The 24,790-nt window shown below is 43.3% G+C and overlaps 1 protein-coding gene across 1 annotated transcript in view; it reads right to left on the bottom strand.

Annotated features, from left to right (window-relative positions):
- ubap1lb (ubiquitin associated protein 1-like b) overlaps positions 1-24,790 on the bottom strand; it is a 75,920-nt gene that overhangs the window by 7,837 nt on the left and 43,293 nt on the right. Inside the window, 1 exon segment of the mRNA XM_053426002.1 lies at positions 12,537-12,746. Coding sequence (XP_053281977.1) covers positions 12,537-12,746 — 210 coding nt within the window.

Genomic DNA, 24,790 nt, shown 5'->3' with positions numbered 1-24,790 from the left:
AAAACTGATTAAGGGATTTCTTTCCCTTCACACCGTGTGACCGTGGCGTGGGGTTAAAGTTTGGTTACACGCCATCAAAACACGAGCATCTGTATCTCGAACATACATGGTCCAATCAAGTCCAAACTAGACATGTAAGACAAGAGTTTCGGCCTGATGACATCTACACAGAAATTATGACTTGAAATCACAGCGCCCCCTGGTGGCAACATGAATTGACATGTTTTACTCTTTGATGAACTGCTCCTGACTGCTTTAAGATATACAGCTCAAATGAGCTCAGTCAAGTCATTGAATCAAGGTCAGAATTGTGACATTTCCTCAAACCATTTAAACATTGAGGTGCGGCGAAGGATCATCCTTCGCCAAAGGACACGATGTTTTCATAAGTCCACTGTGCATTGTCCTATCACTACCAAACTTCTGTCACATGATAAGAGTACAAGCCTGAACAGCTCTATGTGTCAATATTTCCTCAGTGTCATAGCGCCACCTACTGATTATCCATGAAACAGGAAGTACTTTGTTAATCCACACTGCCTTATCCAACCGGCTCCAAACTTCTGACCTATGATCACAATCCTGATCTGAACAGCTCCATATATAAACATTAGTTCAGGGGCATAGCGCCACCTACTGATCAGTGTGAAAATTACATTGTGGTAAAATTTTCCAATTGACACGAAACTGCTCACGCTACATCAGAGCGGCTACTTGAACAGATCTATAAGTCTGTGTGTAATAATAGTGATGGCGCCACCTACTGGCAAACCTACTGCCGCAGAGCGCAAAACGCATGCAACGTGGAGAAGTGCATGCTCGATCGATGATGTGCGCTTAGTCATCGATCGCTCTCTCCACCGACCGCAACAGGCTTCAACGTGCGGGTGCTCGGGCCCGCAAGTGCTACAACGTAGCCCTAGTTATTATTATTTTGCTGTGTCGTTAATGAATTGGCTTTTTGAGGGCTTTACCATGCTCAAAAAGTTGTAAAAGTTTGCAGTAAGTTAGAAAGTCGTGAAAATTTACGTATTCTGGGGTATTTGGAAATGGGCGTGGCAAAATGGCTCAACAGCGCCACCAACGGAGAGCCCCTCATTTACGGAGATGCACCTCATTTAGCATTCACTGATTCTCACGAAATTGAAGACAGTTGTGTATCATCACCAGATGTACAAAAAAGCCTCTTGGAGCATTATGAAAAACGCAACAGGAAGCCCGCCATTTTTGATTTAGTGACTATTTTGGTCATATTCCATAATTTTTTACTTTAATGCACTTCTCGTAGAGCTTTCATCAGATCAACTTAAAATTTAGACGACTGTCATCACAACAAAATGAAGATCTAAAGTTATCAAAGAAAAAACTTTTCGCCACACCGTCTGACTGTGGCGGGGCGTCAAAGTGTGACGAAACGCCATCGAAACACGAGCTTCTATATCTCAGACATATTTGGTCCCATGGACTCCAAACTACACATGTAAGACAAGAGTCGCGACCTGAAGACAACAACACAAAAATCTTGACTTAAAATGACAGCGCCCCCTGGTGGCAGCAGGAAATGTCTTGTTTTTGGTACATGTTCTATTTTTATGTACTTCTCGGAGAGCTTTCATCAGATCAACAAAAAATGTAGATGAGTGTCATCACAACAATATGGAGATAAAAAGTTATCAAAGAAACAACTTTCTGACACACCGTCTGACCGTGGCGTGGCGGCAAATTGTGATGAACGCCATGAAAACACAAGCTTCTATATCTTAGACATATTTGGTCCCATCGACTCCAAACTAGACATGTAAGACAAGAGTCGCGACCTGATGACATCTACAAAGACACCATGACTTAAAATCATAGCGCCACCTGCTGGCTACAGGAAGTGAAGCGTTTATTCTTGCTGCAGAGCTTAAAACGCACGCAAGGCAGAGACGTGCGCTTGGTCATCGATCGCTCTCTCTTCCCCGACCGCAACAGACTTGAAATTGCCTGTGCTCGGGCCCGTTAGTGCTACAACGTAGCCCTAGTTAGGGCCCGAGCACCGAAATCGGTGGGAGGCCCTATTGAAATTGAAATGATTATTATTATTATTATTATTATTATTATTATTTATTTTTTTTTCCGATTAAACTTATTGGCTTTTTGAGGGCTTTAATGTGCTCAAAAAGTTGTAGGAGTTTGCAGTAAATTCGAAGGCGGCTTAAATTTACGTATTCTGGAGTATTTTGAAAAGGGCGTGGCAAAATGGCTCAAGAGCGCCACCTACGGAAAAGCCCCTCATTTAGCATTCACCGATCCTCAAAAAAAACAAAGACTATTGTGTATCATGACTAGATGCACAAAAAAGTCCATCAGTGCATTATGAATAACGCAACAGGAAGCCCGCCAGTTTGACTTTAGTGGCCATTTTGGTCATATTCCATATTTTTTCTTTGATGTACTTGTCGTACAGCTTTCATCAGATCAACTTCAAATTTAGACGATCGTCATCACAACAAATTGGAGATCTAAAGTTATTGAAGGATTACGTTTTAGCAAAACCGTCTGACCGTGGTGTGGCGTTAAAGTTTGATGAAACGCCATCAAAACACAAGCTTCCATATTTCAGACATAGTTTGTCCAATTGAGTCCAAACTAGACACATACGACAAGAGTCGCGACCAGAAGACATCACTGCAGAAATTGTGACTTACAATCACAGCGCCCCCTGGTGGCAACAGGAAATGTCTTGTTTTTAAGACGTGTTATGTTTTTATGTACTACTCGGAGAGCTTTCATCAGATCAACTTAAAAATTAGATGAGACTCTACAAAACAAGATGAAGATCTAAAGTTATCAATATTTAAACTTTTCATCATACCGTGTGACCGTGGTGAGGTCTCAAAGTTCGACTAAACGCCAATATAAGCGAGCTTCTGTAACTTAGACATATTTTGTCCAATCGACTCCAAACTACACATATAAGACAAGAGTCGCGACCGGAAGACATCTACCTAGAAATCATGACTTAAAAGGAAAGCGCCCCCTGGTGGCATCAGGAAATGTCTTGTTTTTGTACATCGTGCGCTTTGATTTATTTGTCGGAGAGCTTTCATCACATCAATTTAAAATTTAGACGGGTGGCATCACAACAAGATGGAGATCTAAAGTTATCAAAGAAACAACTTTTCGACACACCGTCTGACTGTGGCGGGGCGTCAAATCAGCTCGCCATGACACACGAAAACGCTTTAAAGGGGACATATTCGCTTTAAAGGGGACATATTATTTCCATTTCACCACAGTTGATATGGTTCCTTGGGTTCTTAATGAAATGTCTGTAAAATATTTTGGTAAAAATACCCCAAGGATAATTTAAAACAGCACCTTTATACTCTGTCTAAAACAGACCTCCTCAGATCAACCTGTTTTGAAGGCCCCGCCCCCCTCTCACCCCGCCCCCATCTTACCCCACCCCCTTTCACCCCTCTCATCCCTCTCATCCCTCCCCCTTCTCACCCCTCCCCCCTCTCATGGAGGTGTAGGACATGTGCTTGAATGTGTTCTCACTACAGAATGCATTCAACATCTATAGAGCAGATTATGGGCCTCGTGAAAATTTACGTATTCTGGGGTATTTGGAAATGGGTGTGGCAAAATGGCTCAACAGCGCCACCAATGGTGCTTTCCCTCATTTACGGAGAAACACCTCATTTAGCATTCACTGATCCCCACGAAATTGAAGACAGTTGTGTATCATCACCAGATGCACAAAAAACGCGCTCGGAGCAATATGAAAAACGCAACAGGAAGCACGCCATTTTCGATTTCGTGGCCATTTTGGTCATATTCCATAATCTTTTACTTTGATATACTTCTCGTACAGCTTTCATCACATCAACTGAAAATTTAGACCAGTGTCATCACAACAAGATGGAGATCTAAAGTTATCAAAGAAACAACTTTTCGTCACACTGTCTGACTGTGGCGGGGCGTCACATCAGCTCGCCATGACACACGAAAACGCTTTAACTTCCGTGTTCATGGGTCCATCTCCCTCAAACTACATGTGTGTATCATCAGCCCCCCTCCCTTGAAGATATTCAGATGGTTTTAAAGAATGGGCGTGGCAAAATGGCTCAACAGCGCCACCAACAGAGCTTCCCCTCATTTATGGAGAAACACCTCATTTAGAATTCACTGATCCTCACGAAATTGAAGACAGTTGTGTATCATCACCAGATGCACAAAAAACGCGCCGGAGCAATTTGAAAAACGCAACAGGAACCCCGCCATTTTCGATTTGGACCATATTCCATGTTTTTTATTTTCAAGTACTTCTTGGAGAGCTTTCATCAGATCAACTGAAAATTTAGACGAGTGTCATCACAACAAGATTGAGATCTAAAGTTATTGAAAGATCAATTTTTCGCCACACCGTGTGACCGTGGCGAGGCGTCAAAATGTGACTAAACGCCATCAAAACACAAGCTTCTGTATCTTGGACATATTTGGTCCAATCGAGTTCAAACTACACATGTAAGACAAGAAGCGCGACCTGATGACATCAACAAAGACACCATGACTTAAAATCATAGCGCCACCTGCTGGCTACAGGAAGTGAAGCGTTTATCTTGCAGCAGTGCGCAAATGCATGCAACGCTGAGACGAGCGCTTGGTCATCGAACGTTCTCTCTTCCCCGACCGCAACAGACTTGAAATTGCCTGTGCTCGGGCCCGTTAGTGCTACAACGTAGCCCTAGTTAGGGCCCGAGCACCGAAATCGGTGAGAGGACCTATTGAAATTGAAAAGATTATTATTATTATTATTTTTCTTCGCTCAGTGAATTGGCTTTTTGAGGGCTTTAACGTGCTCAAAAAGTTTCTAAAGTGTACAGTAAATTAGAAATGTGCGCAAGTTTACGTATTCTGAAGTATTTGGGAACGGGTGTGTCAAAACCGCTCAATAGCGCCACCTACGGAAAAGCCCCTCATTTAGCATTCACCGATCATCAAAAAAAACAAAGACTATTGTGTATCATGACTAGATGCACAAAAAAGTCCATCAGTGCATTATGAATAACGCAACAGGAAGCCCGCCAGTTTGACTTTAGTGGCCAGTTTGGTCATATTCGATATTTTTTCTTTTAAGTACTCCTCCTACAGCTTTCATCAAATCAACTTACAATTTAGACGATCGTCATCACAACAAAATGGAGATCTAAAGTTATTGAAGGATTAAGTTTTAGCAAAACCGTCTGACCGTGGTGTGGCCTCAAAGTTTGATTAAACGCCATCAAAACACAGGCTCCTGTATCTTGGACATATTTTGTCCAATCGAGTCCAAACTATACACATAAGACAAGAGTCGCGACCTGAAGACATCGGTACAGAAATCGTGACTTAAAATCACAGCGTCCCCTGGTGGCAACAGCAAATGTCTTGTTTTTCTATGTCTTACAGTTTGACTCACTTCTCGTAGGGCCTTCATCAAATCAACGTAAAAATTTGATGCATGTGTACAAAACAAGATGAAGATCTAAAGTTATCAAAATTTAAACTTTTCATCAATCTGTGTGACCGTGGTGAGGCTTATAAATTTGATAAACAAAATGAAAACACCATGTCTGTAGTTAATGGTCCAACACTGCTCTCTAGTGACTTAATATTGAATTACACCTGTAGTGCCAATATTAAGGCACCAGAGGTCAGTGTAACACCATGGTTTGATCAAGACACAAAATGTAACTATTGAAAAAGCCATTTCGTCCCCTCTTCCCCCAATTTAAATCTGTCTGGAGCCGCACAACATATTTGATAACACAGGTTATAAAGTTATATATATACATATATATATATATAGTTATACAATATATATAAAAACTATAGTTTGTTGCATTTATTAAATAACAGAACGACAATAAAGACAACTGTTGACATTTAACTGGTATTTTTACCTGCTACAAAATAGGAAAACACCATACTCTGACCATGGCGTGGAGTCAAAGTCTGATCACATGCCATCAAAACACGAGCGTCTGTATCTTGGACATATTTGGTCCAATCAACTCCAAACTAGACATGTAAGACAAGAGTCGCGATCTGATGACATCTACAAGGACACCATGACTTAAAATCCTAGCGCCACCTGCTGGCTACAGGAAGTGAAGAGTTTATTCTTGCTGCAGAGCTTAAAACGCACGCAAGGCAGAGACGTGCGCTTGGTCATCGATCGCTCTCTCTTCCCCGACCGCAACAGACTTGAAATTGCCTGTGCTCGGGCCCGTTAGTGCTACAACGTAGCCCTAGTTATTATTATTTTGCTGTGTCGTTAATGAATTGGCTTTTTGAGGGCTTTACCATGCTCAAAAAGTTGTAAAAGTTTGCAGTAAGTTAGAAAGTCGTGAAAATTTACGTATTCTGGGGTATTTGGAAATGGGCGTGGCAAAATGGCTCAACAGCGCCACCAACGGAGAGCCCCTCATTTACGGAGATGCATCTCATTTAGCATTCACTGATCCTCACGAAATTGAAGACAGTTGTGTATCATCACCAGATGTACAAAAAAGCCTCTTGGAGCATTATGAAAAACGCAACAGGAAGCCCGCCATTTTTGATTTAGTGACTATTTTGGTCATATTCCATAATTTTTTACTTTAATGCACTTCTCGTAGAGCTTTCATCAGATCAACTTAAAATTTAGACGACTGTCATCACAACAAAATGAAGATCTAAAGTTATCAAAGAAAAAACTTTTCGCCACACCGTCTGACTGTGGCGGGGCGTCAAAGTGTGACGAAACGCCATCAAAACACGAGCTTCTATATCTCAGACATATTTGGTCCCATGGACTCCAAACTACACATGTAAGACAAGAGTCGCGACCTGAAGACAACAACACAAAAATCTTGACTTAAAATTACAGCGCCCCCTGGTGGCAGCAGGAAATGTCTTGTTTTTGGTACATGTTCTATTTTTATGTACTTCTCGGAGAGCTTTCATCAGATCAACAAAAAATTTAGATGAGTGTCATCACAACAATATGGAGATAAAAAGTTATCAAAGAAACAACTTTCTGACACACCGTCTGACCGTGGCGTGGCGGCAAAGTGTGATGAACGCCATGAAAACACAAGCTTCTATATCTTAGACATATTTGGTCCCATCGACTCCAAACTAGACATGTAAGACAAGAGTCGCGACCTGATGACATCTATAAAGACACCGTGACTTAAAATCATAGCGCCACCTGCTGGCTACAGGAAGTGAAGCGTTTATTCTTGCTGCAGAGCTTAAAACGCACGCAAGGCAGAGACGTGCGCTTGGTCATCGATCGCTCTCTCTTCCCCGACCGCAACAGACTTGAAATTGCCTGTGCTCGGGCCCGTTAGTGCTACAACGTAGCCCTAGTTCTTATTATTCTCCGAACAATGAATTGGCTTTTTGAGGGCTTCAACGTGCTCAAAAAGTTTTTAAACTTTCCAGTAAATTAGAGATTGGTGAAAATTTACGTAATCTGGAGTATTTGGAAATGGGCGTGGCAAAACGGCTCAACAGCGCCCCCTGGAACCAGCCCTTAGGTTTCCACATAAGCGATTTTCACCAAAATCTAGACACTGGTGTAACGTGAATAATCATAGAAAAAAGTCTCTTGGAGCATTATGAAAAACGCAACAGGAAGCCCGCCATTTTGGATTTAGTGGCCATTTTTGCCAAATTCCACATTTTTAGTTTAATGTACTTGTCGTAGAGCTTCCATCAGATCAACTTAAAAATTAGACGCGTGTCATCACAACAAGATTGAGAAAAAAAATGATCAACGGAATTTTTTTCCGTCACTTCGTGTGACCGTGGCTTGTCGTCAAAGTTTGGTTCCACGCCATCAAAACACGTGCATCTGTATCTCGAACATACATGGTCCAATCAAGTCCAAACTAGACATGTAAGAGAAGAGTCCCGGCCTGATGACATCTACACAGAAATAATGACTTAAAATCACAGCGCCCCCTGGTGGCACCAGGAAATGTCTTGTTTTTTGCTTGTCTTACACTTGGATGTATTCCTCCTCATCCACTGACCTCAACCATGTCAAACTGTATCAAATGGGTCTCAAGACATTGACAATGAAGGCATAAGATAACTGTACCTTTTCGTCAAACGCCATATTAATGGCGTGGCATCAAAGTTCATCAACTCGCCGCGAAACACGAAATTGCTCTAACTTCAGTGTTCATGGCTCTATCTCACTCAAACTAAATGTGTGCAACAACATCCCCCCCCTGAAGATTTTCATATGGTTTTAAGGAATGGGCGTGGCAAAATAACTGACTAGCGCCCCCTAACGGGCAGCCCCGGCACTACGATTGGCCGACATGTACAAAAATCGATTTGGGCATGTGTCTTTTCATAACAAACAAATAAGTCTCTTGGATAGATATGCTAGACTAAACAGGAAGCCCGCCATTTTGGATTTAGTGGCCATTTTAGCCCTATTCCACATTTTTACTTTGATTTACTTGTCGTAGAGCTTTCATCAGATCAACTTCAAATTCAGATGAGTGTCATCACAACAAGATTGAGATAAAAACTGATTAAGGGATTTCTTTCCCTTCACACCGTGTGACCGTGGCGTGGGGTTAAAGTTTGGTTACACGCCATCAAAACACGAGCATCTGTATCTCGAACATACATGGTCCAATCAAGTCCAAACTAGACATGTAAGACAAGAGTTTCGGCCTGATGACATCTACACAGAAATTATGACTTGAAATCACAGCGCCCCCTGGTGGCAACATGAATTGACATGTTTTACTCTTTGATGAACTGCTCCTGACTGCTTTAAGATATACAGCTCAAATGAGCTCAGTCAAGTCATTGAATCAAGGTCAGAATTGTGACATTTCCTCAAACCATTTAAACATTGAGGTGCGGCGAAGGATCATCCTTCGCCAAAGGACACGATGTTTTCATAAGTCCACTGTGCATTGTCCTATCACTACCAAACTTCTGTCACATGATAAGAGTACAAGCCTGAACAGCTCTATGTGTCAATATTTCCTCAGTGTCATAGCGCCACCTACTGATTATCCATGAAACAGGAAGTACTTTGTTAATCCACACTGCCTTATCCAACCGGCTCCAAACTTCTGACCTATGATCACAATCCTGATCTGAACAGCTCCATATATAAACATTAGTTCAGGGGCATAGCGCCACCTACTGATCAGTGTGAAAATTACATTGTGGTAAAATTTTCCAATTGACACGAAACTGCTCACGCTACATCAGAGCGGCTACTTGAACAGATCTATAAGTCTGTGTGTAATAATAGTGATGGCGCCACCTACTGGCAAACCTACTGCCGCAGAGCGCAAAACGCATGCAACGTGGAGAAGTGCATGCTCGATCGATGATGTGCGCTTAGTCATCGATCGCTCTCTCCACCGACCGCAACAGGCTTCAACGTGCGGGTGCTCGGGCCCGCAAGTGCTACAACGTAGCCCTAGTTATTATTATTTTGCTGTGTCGTTAATGAATTGGCTTTTTGAGGGCTTTACCATGCTCAAAAAGTTGTAAAAGTTTGCAGTAAGTTAGAAAGTCGTGAAAATTTACGTATTCTGGGGTATTTGGAAATGGGCGTGGCAAAATGGCTCAACAGCGCCACCAACGGAGAGCCCCTCATTTACGGAGATGCACCTCATTTAGCATTCACTGATTCTCACGAAATTGAAGACAGTTGTGTATCATCACCAGATGTACAAAAAAGCCTCTTGGAGCATTATGAAAAACGCAACAGGAAGCCCGCCATTTTTGATTTAGTGACTATTTTGGTCATATTCCATAATTTTTTACTTTAATGCACTTCTCGTAGAGCTTTCATCAGATCAACTTAAAATTTAGACGACTGTCATCACAACAAAATGAAGATCTAAAGTTATCAAAGAAAAAACTTTTCGCCACACCGTCTGACCGTGGCGTGGCGGCAAAGTGTGACGAAACGCCATCGAAACACGAGCTTCTATATCTCAGACATATTTGGTCCCATCGACTCCAAACTAGACATGTAAGACAAGAGTCGCGACCTGATGACATCTACAAAGACACCATGACTTAAAATCATAGCGCCACCTGCTGGCTACAGGAAGTGAAGCGTTTATTCTTGCTGCAGAGCTTAAAACGCACGCAAGGCAGAGACGTGCGCTTGGTCATCGATCGCTCTCTCTTCCCCGACCGCAACAGACTTGAAATTGCCTGTGCTCGGGCCCGTTAGTGCTACAACGTAGCCCTAGTTAGGGCCCGAGCACCGAAATCGGTGAGAGGACCTATTGAAATTTAAATGATTATTATTATTCTTATTAGGGCCCGAGCACCGAAATCGGTGAGAGGACCTATTGAAATTGAAATGATTATTATTATTCCTATTATTATTATTTTGCTGTGTCGTTAATGAATTGGCTTTTTGAGGGCTTTACCATGCTCAAAAAGTTGTAAAAGTTTGCAGTAAGTTAGAAAGTCGTGAAAATTTACGTATTCTGGGGTATTTGGAAATGGGCGTGGCAAAATGGCTCAACAGCGCCACCAACGGAGAGCCCCTCATTTACGGAGATGCACCTCATTTAACATTCACTGATCCTCACGAAATTGAAGACAGTTGTGTATCATCACCAGATGTACAAAAAAGCCTCTTGGAGCATTATGAAAAACGCAACAGGAAGCCCGCCATTTTTGATTTAGTGACTATTTTGGTCATATTCCATAATTTTTTACTTTAATGCACTTCTCGTAGAGCTTTCATCAGATCAACTTAAAATTTAGACGACTGTCATCATAACAAAATGAAGATCTAAAGTTATCAAAGAAAACACTTTTCGCCACACCGTCTGACTGTGGCGGGGCGTCAAAGTGTGACGAAACGCCATCAAAACACGAGCTTCTATATCTCAGACATATTTGGTCCCATGGACTCCAAACTACACATGTAAGACAAGAGTCGCGACCTGAAGACAACAACACAAACATCTTGACTTAAAATGACAGCGCCCCCTGGTGGCAGCAGGAAATGTCTTGTTTTTGGTACATGTTCTATTTTTATGTACTTCTCGGAGAGCTTTCATCAGATCAACAAAAAATTTTGATGAGTGTCATCACAACAATATGGAGATAAAAAGTTATCAAAGAAACAACTTTCTGACACACCGTCTGACCGTGGCGTGGCGGCAAAGTGTGATGAACGCCATGAAAACACAAGCTTCTATATCTTAGACATATTTGGTCCCATCGACTCCAAACTAGACATGTAAGACAAGAGTCGCGACCTGATGACATCTACAAAGACACCATGACTTAAAATCATAGCGCCACCTGCTGGCTACAGGAAGTGAAGCGTTTATTCTTGCTGCAGAGCTTAAAACGCACGCAAGGCAGAGACGTGCGCTTGGTCATCGATTGCTCTCTCTTCCCTGACCGCAACAGACTTGAAATTGCCTGTGCTCGGGCCCGTTAGTGCTACAACGTAGCCCTAGTTATTATTATTTTTCTCCAGTTTAAATGAATTGGCTTTTTGAGTTTTTTAATGTGCTCAAAAAGTTGTAGGAGTTTGCAGTAAATTCGAAGGCGGCGAAAATTTACGTATTCTGGAGTATTTTGAAAATGGCGTGGCAAAATGGCTCAAGAGCGCCACCTACGGAAAAGCCCCTCATTTAGCATTCACCGATCCTCAAAAAAAACAAAGACTATTGTGTATCATGACTAGATGCACAAAAAAGTCCATCAGTGCATTATGAATAACGCAACAGGAAGCCCGCCAGTTTGACTTTAGTGGCCATTTTGGTCATATTCCATATTTTTTCTTTTAAGTACTCCTCCTACAGCTTTCATCAAATCAACTTACAATTTAGACGATCGTCATCACAACAAAATGGAGATCTAAAGTTATTGAAGGATTAACTTTTAGCAAAACCGTCTGACCGCGGTGTGGCGTTAAAGTTTGATGAAACACCATCAAAACACAAGGTCCTGTACCTCGGACATATTTGGTCCAATCGAGTCCAAACTTGACATGTAAGACAAGAGTCCCGACTGTGTCATATTGCTGCCAGTTATTTCAGCCCCTCCACCACCCCAGCATCCATCTGTAGGCTCCGACAGGGTGGGTGACAAGTACCTGCTAATCACTCCAATAATATCTATATAATCATATCCGGGTGAGTGATTAAGTTGGAGCCTAGATGCCAAACTTACCTGTTGCAATAAATATTTGACCTTGTTTGACCTATGTTTGACTGAATATGATTTATCACAATAATTTCTGGCACAATATATTTTCCGACAATTATTATTGTCATGACAGGCATTATCGGAAAGTGGGAATCATGTAAAATGTTAACTTTTGGACCCCACTGTTTACAGCAGATATGATGTTTTAATGTATGTGTCTTTATGTGTGCCCATACATGCACACTACACACGTATTGACCAGTATAATATAGCTGTCTGAGTTCTGTTTGAAGTGCAGAGAGCAAAGAAAAAGTCAGAGGTATCACTGTATGTGAATGACTCACCTGATCTGGGCTCTGCCGACCTGTCCTCTGCAGGGCAATGATGGCAGTATGGACAGGGTAGCCCTGGGCTGTGAAGGTCCCCAGTAGCTCTCTCTCCTCTGGGCTCAGAACTGACAGTAGCTCTGCAAACGAGTCTGAACCAGATGAGGGGATACTTCTGGGGTTCAAGGTCACAGGTGGGTTCACACAGGAATCTGGATTGGGATATTTCTTGAAAACAACACAGTGAAGTGAGTGTATGCGTTTCTAGAGCAGACAAAAGCAGTTAGGATAGAAAATGTAGCCTGGATGCCAGACGAACTTAGCCCCGCCCACAACATTTGAGGTCGGGAAGTTCGGTCTGGCATCGCTCCGTTGGGGAGAAACTGTCCCCGAACAGAAGCTGTTTGGACCAATCAAATTGTCAGGGGGGGCTTTATACGATAATGGACAGATGAATAACACTAACGTAATCAACCACGTCACCAAAGAGCGCTCGGGCCCCCGGTCTCTTTTCTCTGATGCCTCAGATGAACACACTTCTTCAGCCTGGTCTCCTTCGTCGTCTACCAATTTTTTTAACACGGTACCGCGCTATCCAAATCGTAAGCGCAGCGCCAAGCCTTAAATAACAGCTGGCTCCCATCCACTCCCATGTTAAACCTTTGTGCGGGTTCACACCGGAGGCTGAAGCCCTAGCACATTTGGCGCTCTAGGCAAGCTTCACTCCTGGCGCCCCCCCCTCCCCCAAAAAAAGAAAGTTTTCCATGAAAACTTATACAATTATTTCTTTCTTCGTCAAAGTTGCTTGGACACACACACTCTAACCATAAGCCTCAATGTGCTAGCATGTCATTTTACCCTAATGTTATATTCATTTTTTTAATGTCAAAATATTGGTTGGAGATATATGTTATGGGTCCCAAGATTGATACCACAGCAACAAAGTATATCTGTAAAATACAGCATATATGCAGCAGCAATAACGACACGGAGCCTTCAGTTCCTCATCCGGACTGCCTCTTATTCAAATTAAACACAATTTCAAGTACAAGCATTTCTCTGAGTGTAACTGCATTTTAAAGTGCATAAAACATACATTCAATTATTATGGTGTCCATTTCCTCCAAACATCTTAATATAATTATCACTCATAAAGAAATATAAACATTTACAATATAGACCTATTGAACATGAGCTTATAACTGGTCTTTATAAGGCACAACAACAATACATGACTTAATTACAGTCAGAGCTGAACTACACACTGTAAAGTAAACAATATACTATCGCAACCCGCCTGCAAGACGACGTGCAGGTAAAATAAACACCTATACAGGCAAAGGTAGCCCCTCCACCTAGTGCGCGAGTGTCTCCCCTCACTGCCCAGCGGAGTTTCTGAGTTTTTACCAGTCAACACGTCTCAATGACACCCTTGGTGATCAAGCGAAGCTTTAGGAGCTAACGTAGGGGACTCTCACCCAATACTAACCTGTAGAATACAGGATGAATGCAGCAGCAATAAAGACACGGAGCATTCAGTTCCTCATCCAGACTGCACCTGGCATGTGGGCGGACGTTACCCCCAAAGAGACAGTACGGGGTATGTTACGACCCTGGCTGTGTATATATGTTACTGTTCTGTTCCTCCTCCTAGAGTGTGAGCAGTCTTCTTGAGTGAGTGTGTGTGTGTGTGGGTGCCTGATTGCTAGCAGGTTGGACCTGCTGATTGGCGTGAGCCGCCTGATTGCTGCTCCAGGATTGGCCAGAGTGAAGAGAGGAGCCTACTTGAACCACTGACTGACTGCAGTCTTCCTCTCTCCACCAATTCTCTCAGATCCAACTGGGACCAGTGTCAGGCTGAATTATTGTTGTGTTGCGTATGTATGAAAATAGAAAAACTGTGTATGGTAGCCCTGTAGGAGGGAGAAGCCATTTTCTTTTACCCTTTTTTTCTCCTGTGTTTGAGAAAAAAGTTAGGGTAGGGTTAGGGAGTTAGGTAAGCTTTTGTCTTTTTGTTAACATTTTTGGTTTGTAGAAGGAAGGTAGATAAATAGATTGTTTTTGTTTGTTGTGTTGGCCTTCTCTTCCTCTGAAGTTAAAATAAAAAGCTACCCCTAAACAAAAATACACTCCTGATCAAAATCTTAAGACCAGTTAAAAAATTGCATGAATTTGCATTTTGCACTGTTGGATCTTAGGAAGATTCTAAGTAGAGCTTCAAAATGCAAAAAGAGGAAATGGGAACAAGAGACCAAAAGTTGTGAGCAGGCAATTTATTGAAAACAACAATTTAACTCAAATAGGCTGTTCATCAGCTAATCAAAAGTTTAAGACCACAGCCTTTAAAAGCCAAAATCTGTGCAAAAATTTGGATTCCATGTCAGTAATCACACTGTGAAGATCTCAAGATGGCAAAGGAAAAAAAGCTCACCGTCTTTGAACGTGGTAGGATTGTTGAACTGCATAAACAAGGCCTCTCACAACGTGTCATCGCTGCTGAGGTTGGACGCAGTAAGACAGTCATTTTGCATTTCTTAAAAGATCCTCAGGGTTATGGAACAAAAAAATCAAGTGGTAGACCCAAAAAAATCTCACCGGCGCTGAGCCGGAGGATCCGAATGACTGTCCATCAAGACACGGGACGATCCTCGTCCCAAATTAAGGCCATTACTGGTGCTGACTGCAGCCCAATAACCATCAGACGGCATCTGCGAAGGAAGGGCTTCAAAAAGAAGAAACCTCTTCAAAGGCCACATCTCCTTCAACGCCACGAAATTACCCGTTTAGACTTTGCAAGGGAGCATCCAACATTGGACATTCAAAGGTGGAAGAAAGTTTTATTCTCTGACAAGAATTTTTTTTACCTTGATGGTCCTGATGGCTTCCAACGTTACTGGCATGACAAGGAGATGCCACCTGAGATGTTTTCTAAGCGGCAAAGTGGAGGGGGCGCCATCATGATCTGGGGTGTTTTTTCCTTCAATGGAACAATGGAGCTCCAGGTTGTGCAGGGGCGTCAAACAGCAGCTGGCTATGTGGAGATGTTGCAGCGGGCATCCCTCATGACTGAGGGCCCTCGTCTGTGTGGTAACGACTGGGTTTTTCAGCGGGACAACGCTCCAATTCACAATGCCCGTCTGACCAAGACTTTTTTCCAGGAGAATAACATCACTCTTTTGGACCATCCTGTGTGTTCCCCTGATCTTAATCCAATTGAGAAAATTGGGGGATGGATGGCAAGGGAAGTTTACAAAAATGGACTTCAGTTCCAGACAGTGGATGCCCTTCGTGAAGCCATCTTCACCACTTGGCGGAACATTCGCACTAGCCTTTTGGAAACACTTGCATCAAGCATGCCAAAACGAATTTTTTAAGTGATCAACAATAATGGTGGAGCTACTCATTACTGAGTCAGTTTTTGACACTTTAATTTCTGTTTTAGGAGTTTTTTTTTTTTTTCTTTAGCTGTGGTCTTAAACTTTTGATCAGCTGATGAACAGCCTACTTCAGTTAAATTGTTGTTTTCAATAAATTGCCTTTTCACAACTTTTGGTCTCTTGTTCCCATTTCTTGTTTTTGCATTTTGGAGCTCTACTTAGAATCTTCCTAAGATTCAACAGTGCAAAATGCAAATTCATGCAATTTTTTAACTGGTCTTAAGATTTTGATCAGGAGTGTACCTTGTGACACTGGCCTACTTGGGAGTGGGAGAATGGGAGAAGCACCACATGTTATGTCTCTGGTTTCCCCTAGACCAGGGGCGTAACATGATTTGGGGGCTCGTCCATTCTTTTCTGTGTCGATCGTCGTCGTGAATCGGGTGAGTTTGATTGTTCTTTTTGTCCTCATCTCTGCTTGTTTGTTTGGCAGTTTTTTCTTTTGTGGGGGACGGCAATTATGGAGTTTAAATTGAAAGAGTTTACTTTAAGTCCGTCGATTGAGACATTAAAAAAATGTAAGAAAGCTGATTTAATTTTGATTGCAGAGTTTTTTGAGGTGGCTGTGCCAGGCAAATTTAAAAAGCGGGCGTTAAAGGAGCTCCTACTGGATAAACTGACTGAAAGGGGCTTGTTGGAGGAGCCAGCTCCTGTAGCGGGAGCTGAGCAGGGTGTACTGGCTGGCACTCCTGCCCCACTCCATGCCCTTCCCATACAGACTGGTATGTCTGCAGAGGAATTGTCATTGACTCTGCGCATAAGGGAGTTGGAGGTGGAGGCCATGCATCTTAGGTTGAGGGCTCTTGAGATGGAGCAGGGAGCTTCGGCTGCGGCCGTCCCTATACCACACAGTCACCCTTCCCGACCCCCCAGGACAGTTTTGATGTGAGCAGGCACATCGCATTAGTTCCACCATTTAGAGAGTCTGAAGTGGACTCGTATTTCAACGCGTTTGAACGCATCGCTGCTACGTTGAAGTGGCCGAAAAATGTGTGGTCTCTTCTGTTACAGTGTAAGCTCGTGGGTAAAGCCCAAGAGGTGTGCACGTCGCTGTCAATTGAGGACAGCTTAAATTATGAGGTAATGAAAGCCACCGTGCTGCGTGCATATCAGTTAGTGCCAGAGGCTTATAGACAAAAATTCTGAAAGTGTGAAAAAACTGTCACCCAAACATATGGGGAGTTTGCTAGGGAAAAAGGTGCTATGTTTGACAAATGGTGCCAAGCCTGCAAAGTTGAAACCTTTGAGGGCCTGCGTGAGCTCTTGCTAATGGAAGAGTTTAAAAATCGGCCATTTGTTTCAGACGGTTCGTGCTCTCTGGTCGGTGACAAACAGCGCGTATCGATCACTATCCTGCGGGATACCGGCGCTATGCAGTCACTCATTCGGGGCAGCATCCTTCCCTTGTCTGCGCATTCTTACTGTGGGTCGGATGTGTTGGCATGGTGGTTGAAAATGAGTGTTATTCGTGCCCCCTTGCACTTTGTTCAGTTACATTCGCAATTTGTTTCAGGTGAATTCCAGATTGCCGTGCGTCCTGAGTTACCGATAGCGGGGGTGGATTTTATCCTCGGTAATGATATAGCAGGAGGGAAAGTTTTCCCAACCCCGAGGTAATCGAAAACCCGACTGTAAATATGTGTGTTTCTGACCCAGAAGGGCCAGTTTCGTTTCCCCTGTTTCCCGTGTGTGCCATAACCCGTGCTCAGGCACGGAAATTTGAAGACTTGGTGGATCTGAGTGACTCGTTCATGGGCTCCTCTGACTCACCAAGCTCACCTTCCGAGGGTGAAATATGTGCACCGGTGACAGAGCTCCAGCCTGACGACGAACCCCTCAACTTACCGGTAAACAAGGAACAGCTAATTAAGGCTCAAGAAATTGACACTACTTTGTCCCATTGTTTTTCACTTGTAAATACGTCTGCATGCAAAAAGGCTGTGTCCTACCTGGTTGCTGATGGTGTGTTAATGCACCACTGGTCTATTGAATCTGTTTTTACGCACCAGTCTGTGCGCCAAATTGTAGTGCCACAGCCCTTCCGTCCTCAGGTCCTGAGTCTGGCTCATGATCACAGTATGTCCGGCCATTTGGGTGTCAGAAAAACATATCAGCGTGTCTTCCGTTACTACTTCTGGCCTGGACTTAAATCTAACGTGAAATTCTGCCGTTCGTGCCACACTTGCCAGATCTCCGGTAAACCCAATCAGGTGATTCCAGCTGCTTCATTAAAGCCAATCCCTGTCATCGGAGAGCCATTCGAGCATGTCATTGTTGACTGCGTTGGGCCCCTTCCATAAACAAAATCCGGTAACCAATACCTCCTCACCATAATGTGTGCCGCCACCCGGTACCCTGAAGCAGTCCCACTGCGCTCGTTGAAAGCCCCAGTCATCGTGAAGGCACTAGTCAAATTCTTTTCCACATTCGGCCTTCCCAGACATATCCAAAGCGACCAAGGCTCAAACTTTATGTCCAAAATATTTGCCTAGGTCATGATCGAGTTGAATATTAAGCCCCGTACCTCCAGTGCTTATCACCCAGAGAGCCAGGGTGCATTGGAGAGGTTTCACCAAACACTCAAAAGCCTGCTTCGTAAATTCTGCGTATGTATGAACGACGCAAGAGTCCCTTGGTTTTAGTCCAGCCGATCTAGTTTTTGGGCACACTGTGCGCGGTCCGTTACGTCTGCACCATTACCTGGTTGATCGGTAAAACTCAGGGAGACGTATTATGTAATCCTAACACCTGACCGCAGAAAGAAAACTCGCGTATGCCACATCAACATGCTTAAAAAGTATGTGGGTCGTGAGAACTGTGCCGACCCGTCCCCTGTTGTTGCACCTGTAGCCTCCATGTCTGTCATACAGCCCCCATACAATGCCGCGGATGATGGGCTGAATGACAGGCACAACTCTGTCCCCTGTGCGCCTCCGAAATTCTGAGGTTTTGAGTAAGTTAGATGTCTACCTTGAACATCTACTCGACTCCGCCAGGTCCGATATACGTGGTCTCATCCAAGACTTTCCGACTCTCTTTGGTGACATTCCCACCCAAACGAATGTAATCAAACATGATATTGTGGTTGAAAATCACAAACCTCTTAAACAGCGGGCTTATCGTGTCCATCCAATAAAACGTGCCATGATGCAAAAAGAAGTACAATACCTTCTTGATCACGGTTTTGCTGTCCCAAGCAGTAGCTCTTGGAGTTCCCCATCGACACTTGTCCCAAAGTCCGACCAGACCCCACGTTTCTGTAATGATTACCGTAAGGTTAACGCCAATACCAAGCCAGACTCCTTCCCGTTGCCGCTCATGGATGACCTCATTGATCGCGTAGGATCTGCCAAGTATGTGACAAAGTTAGACCTCCTGAAAGGGTACTGGCAGGTCCCACTAACTCGCCGTGGGTCCGAGATCAGCACCTTTGTCACGCCTGATCATTTCTTACAGTACACCGTCATGCCGTTCGGACTGAGGAATGCACCTGCCACCTTCCAGCGGCTGATGAATACTGTCCTGTGAGGAATAGGTGACTGTGAAGTCTATTTAGATGACATTGTGGCATATTCATCTACTTGGACCAAACATGTAAAAACCCTCCGTACGATTTTCGACCATTTGTGTGCCGCTTCCCTTACCCTTAACCCTTAACCTAGCGAAATGTGAGTTCGGAAAGGCCATCGTTACATATCTGGGCAAACAGGTGGGGCAAGGTCAGGTTTGCCCAGTGAGAGTAAAGGTGCAAGCCATCATTGATTTTCCCGTGCCCCAAATGTGTCGTGAGCTCCGTCGGTTCCTGGGGATGGCGGGGTACTACAGGGCCTTCTGTAGGAATTTCTCTGAGGTAGTAGCTCCGCTCACAAGCTTGGCAAGCCCAAAAACCCAATTCAAGTGGTCAGAGAAATGTCAGGCGGCATTCGAGGCCGCCAAAGCTCTCCTCTGCAGCGCTCCGGTTCTGGCCGCTCCGAACTTTCTACGTCCCTTTAAGCTGGAGGTAGACGCCAGCGCTCTCGGTGCGGGCGCGGTGCTCCTACAGGAGGATTAGTGTGGCGTTGATCACCCGATTTGCTATTTTTCAAGGAAGTTCAAAAAACATCAGCTTCACTATAGCACCATCGAGAAAGAGGCTTTAGCCCTTCTCTTGGCGCTACAGCACTTCGAGGTGTACCTTGGTTCCAGCTCGGTGCCTACAGTCGTGTTCTCCGACCACAACCCGTTAGTGTTTTTGACCCAGATGCAGAACAGTAACCAGCGACTTCAACATTGAGATCCGTTATAAAAAGAGGTTGGACAACGATTTTCAGGTGGGGAGATGTTACGACCCTGGCTGTGTATATATGTTACTGTTCTGTTCCTCCTGCTAGAGTGTGAGCAGTCTTCTTGAGTGAGTGTGTGGGTGCCTGATTGCTAGCAGGTTGGACCTGCTGATTGGCGTGAGCCGCCTGATTGCTGCTCCAGGATTGGCCAGAGTGAAGAGAGGAGCCTACTTGAACCAGTGACTGACTGCAGTCTTCCTCTCTCCACCAATTCTCCCAGATCCAACTGGGACCAGTGTCAGGCTGAATTATTGTTGTGTTGCGTATGTATGAAAATAGATAAACTGTGTGTGGTAGCCCTGCAGGAGGGAGAAGCCATTTTCTTTTACCCTTTTTTTCTCCTGTGTTTGAGAAAAAGAAGAGTTAGGTAAGCTTTTGTCTTTTTGTTAACATTTTTGGTTTGTAGAAGGAAGGTAGGGAAATAGATTGTTTTTGTTTGTTGTGTTGGCCTTCTCTTCCTCTGAAGTTAAAATAAAAAGCTACCCCTAAACAAAAATACCTTGTGACACTGGCCTGCTTGGGAGTGGGAGAATGGGAGAAGCACCACATGTTATGTCTCTGGTTTCCCCTACACCAGGGGAGTAACAGGTGCAACTGCTCCCGTGCCAAACGTTCCTCCTGAGTGCTGCGGTCATTCACTGATTTCTCTAATGAAACCACTTAAATTACTGTTAAAGTGATTAAATACAATATTTTGTAAAACTCTTTTTTTGTGCTCGGCGCAGTTTTTGGCGCCCCCCTCTGTGTGGCACCCTAGGCAACCGCCTATGTCGCCTGTAGGAAAGACCGGCCCTGGCGCCGCACTGCGCCAAGGCGGCCTAGCAACATGCAGCGATCTTTTCGGCGTCGAGTCAATTTTTTGCACTTGACACGAGCGTATCGCGCCAGGAAACACACTGAAAAAGGATTTTAAACGATATTGATGACATTTCACTCTGCATATGCTTCTTTTAGTCATTAATCAGAAAGCATCACATACTGTCATAGTTATCTGTTTAAGTTCTGTGTTTCCTGTTTTATTTTGAAGTTCTGATCTCCCTAATGTGTTTCCGTGGCGTGGCATTAAAGTTGATAACACGCCATCAAAACAACTGCACCGTGTCGGCTGTACAGATGTACAGATCTGTGCGGATCTGTGTAGTTGGCCACAGCACATCTTGAGTGCTTCATTTGCTTCATGCTGCTAGCTAGCTATTTCAGGTGTATCCGAGGTTTGCAAAAACGAAATTACATTACATTTGGCTGACGCTTTTGTCCAAAGCGACCTACAATTAGTACACTCAACATTTATGAGGGGCCATTTAGGGGTTCAGTATCTTGTCAAGGACACTTCGGCATGCAGATGGGAGAGAGTGGGGTTTGAGCCGGCAACCTTCTTGTTGGAGAACCACCACTCTAACCACTAGGCCACACCGCCACCGCCAATGAAGTGCTTTGGCAAATATCGTATCTATAATAAGTGTAGGGGGGCGGAGGGGATGAGATGGGGGAGGGGGGGGGGCATGTAAGAGAGACTCCCTTTTGGCATGTGACGAGAGAAGCATACGGGAGCTCCCACTGCTCCCACTGCGGGGCTGCGCTGGGGAGCTGGGGCTCTCGCAGCCAGGCTCACTGGGGGTGAGGGGGGCGGGGCACTCAAAACAGGTCATTCTGAGGAGGGCTCATTTTAAATGATCCTTGTGGTATTTTAACCAAAATATGTTACATATTTAACATGTCACATATGTTAAAGACCCCAAGGAACCATATCAACTGTGGTAAAATGGGCATAATATGTCCCCTTTAAAGGAACCACACCAAATCGCGGGAGTGTATTTTTCCAGAGTTTTTGGGTCGGTAGACATGTCAGATACCCAAATTAACGTGTAGAAGCACTACAAAAGTGGAATTTTTCCATAATATGTCCCCTTTAACAACCAGTACAGAGAGTACACTGGACATTAGAACCCACATTGCACCAGCCATCACCATCAACCAAAATATCGCAGTATCCTACCCCTGTCATTCTAATTAGCAATTTTCAGCATATTTCAATTCCTGACTTCATCAACACTGTATTGCACATGCGATAATTGTCAAGCCCTGTCCACATTTCAAAACCCCCATTCATATCCAAAATTCTTGGAAAGGTGGTTGACCCATTGGTTGCAGCGTTCTTTAGTCCGTGATGTTTATTTTATGATCTGGCGCAGGGCCTTTTCTGTGGATTCCCAGATAGCTGAACAGTCTGCACTAGACGAAAAGCTGAATTTCCGTCAGAGGAAACCTCTCGGAATTCACCCAAATTTCCCGCCAGTTAGTGCCTATTTACAGGACACGAGTTCCGCGCTTGCCAGCGACAATAACGGGTGGTAAAGGGCGGAAACATACAACAGGTCTGGAGAAGAAAGGAGGAGAGCCGCCAGGGAGCCACGGAGCGAAGGTGCAATCTAATTAGCATATGAATAAGAGTGAAGCCGCTGGTGAGAGCTTCTCTCGAGACACCATTGGATAAAACCACAGACCCTTGAAACGAAAAGTCAATAGTGATTGGCTGGTAGATCTTCTGCTATTGTTCACCCTGGATCATTGTAGTACACATGGGTAAACCCCTTCCACACAATATTAATGATATTAATTAATATACAGTTGTTACTAATAATTTATATATATTATTATTTATCAGTAAGCCTTTACCAAAAGCACTGCAGTTAATGAAGATTATACATGCATTCATGTGATGCTTGATGTAATATATTGAACATATTGTACAGGGGAAAAACATGAACAAGGTATATGTTGATTCAAAGCTTTATTAAATATTGTACAAACACAATTGGCCTAGCTAGTGAAAAACTAATCATGTGAAGCTTGAAATGTCTCTTTGCCGCCTCTTGGTCATACGTTCTTTGTGGGACTCTGTCCGAATCTGCCCCAGTGTTTATCCATGTCATCTGTCCCGCTGTCAACTGTAAACACAATCATTACAATTAGCACAGTTCCATGACAACATACACCTATAAATGTAACAATGATCTAATGCAGTGGTTCTCAACCTTTTTTCAGTGACGTACCCCCTTTGAAAAAAAAAATTCTGCCAAGTACCCCCTAACCAGCACAAAGCATTTTTTGTTGAAAGAAAGATGTAATGTGATTTATTAATCCTTGTAACTAGACACATTCAAATTTAAAACTCCATCAATGTCCATAACATTGCTCATTTGTAGTGGTCTCTCTTGAACTATTTGGAAATAAAAAGATATAAAAATAACTAAAGACTTTTATTATTATCTCAATATAAATGAAGATTTGTGCACATCAAAATAATTATCAACTTAAAGTGACCTCTTTTGGGATCATAATAAAGATATGTTCTCAAACTGAACTCATGAACTTAATTATAGCTAAACACAATTCCCAAAAATAAAAATAAATCATTAACTTAGTTTTAAATAAAAGATTAGCTCTCTTTTTAAATATTTATCATCTTAAAATATCTTCTTTAAGGATCGAAAAGAATACTGACAGGTAGCTTCTTTCCGTTTGCTTCTGGGAGGCTTTTCGCATCGTGTCTTGAGATGACCTGAATTCAGAAAGTTTCCTCTTAAAAAACTCAGGTGGCTTAGCAACATGACTTTCATGTTTTGTCTGGAGATACCACTGAAGATGTGGTGGCTTAATGTCACTGTTGGCTAATCTCTCCCAACAGAAAAAACAAAAAGTGAAAATAACCCAGTCTATGTTATTGTTAATAAGTGTCTTTCTGTTATTTTATTGTGAAATATTTGCTCGCTTTAAGGTCATACAATTTCATTTCCGCTTTTGTATTACATGCTTTTATTTTGAAAGGGTACCGGTAGAGACGCGGACTTCTTGTTATGAATCATTAACTTCACAATGGAAAACTTTTACGTAGGGAAGGCTCTCTGCTCTGGTTTCGCCTTCTTTGGTACTTGTCCCTCCGTGTTTCAGCAGCATTGCTGTTGCACTTCAACTCGACTCCATTGTTGAAGTTTTCAAGGCAGGCTATGACAGGTGATGACAGGTGGCGTGTGCCAGGTTGGGTCAAACCATCGGCATAATTAAATTGAAAAGCCTACTGAATATAAAATTGAGTTCATGAACTTACACTTATATTTTATTAAATATTTGTTAAATAACAATTTTTCAAGGATTTTTGATTGGATGCTAATTTTAAATTTATTTAAAAAAAATCTCAAGTACCCCCTGGAGTACCTTCAAGTACCCCCAGGGGTACGCATACCCCCATTTGAGAATCACTGATCTAATGAATCTAACCTTACCCTCTTTCTTCTCTGTCGACTCCAAAACTTCTAAATGCTGCTACAAGAGCTGCAAGCTGTGGTTGGATGTACAAGAAGCTCCTTCATACTGGCTCATAGTGGGTCTTAGTATGTCATAGTACAGGCAGCTGGAAAACAACATGAGTAACATGAGTATATTATTAATAAATGGAAATAGCCTCGCTGCATCACCGTTGGAAGCAACAAAACAGAATCACACAAAAACAGTT

Source organism: Pleuronectes platessa, chromosome 1 (assembly GCF_947347685.1).
Source record: "Pleuronectes platessa chromosome 1, fPlePla1.1, whole genome shotgun sequence".
Classification (NCBI taxonomy): domain Eukaryota; kingdom Metazoa; phylum Chordata; class Actinopteri; order Pleuronectiformes; family Pleuronectidae; genus Pleuronectes; species Pleuronectes platessa.
The sequence above is the reverse complement of the archived record's forward strand: the minus strand, read 5'-3'. Positions and strand labels throughout refer to the sequence as shown.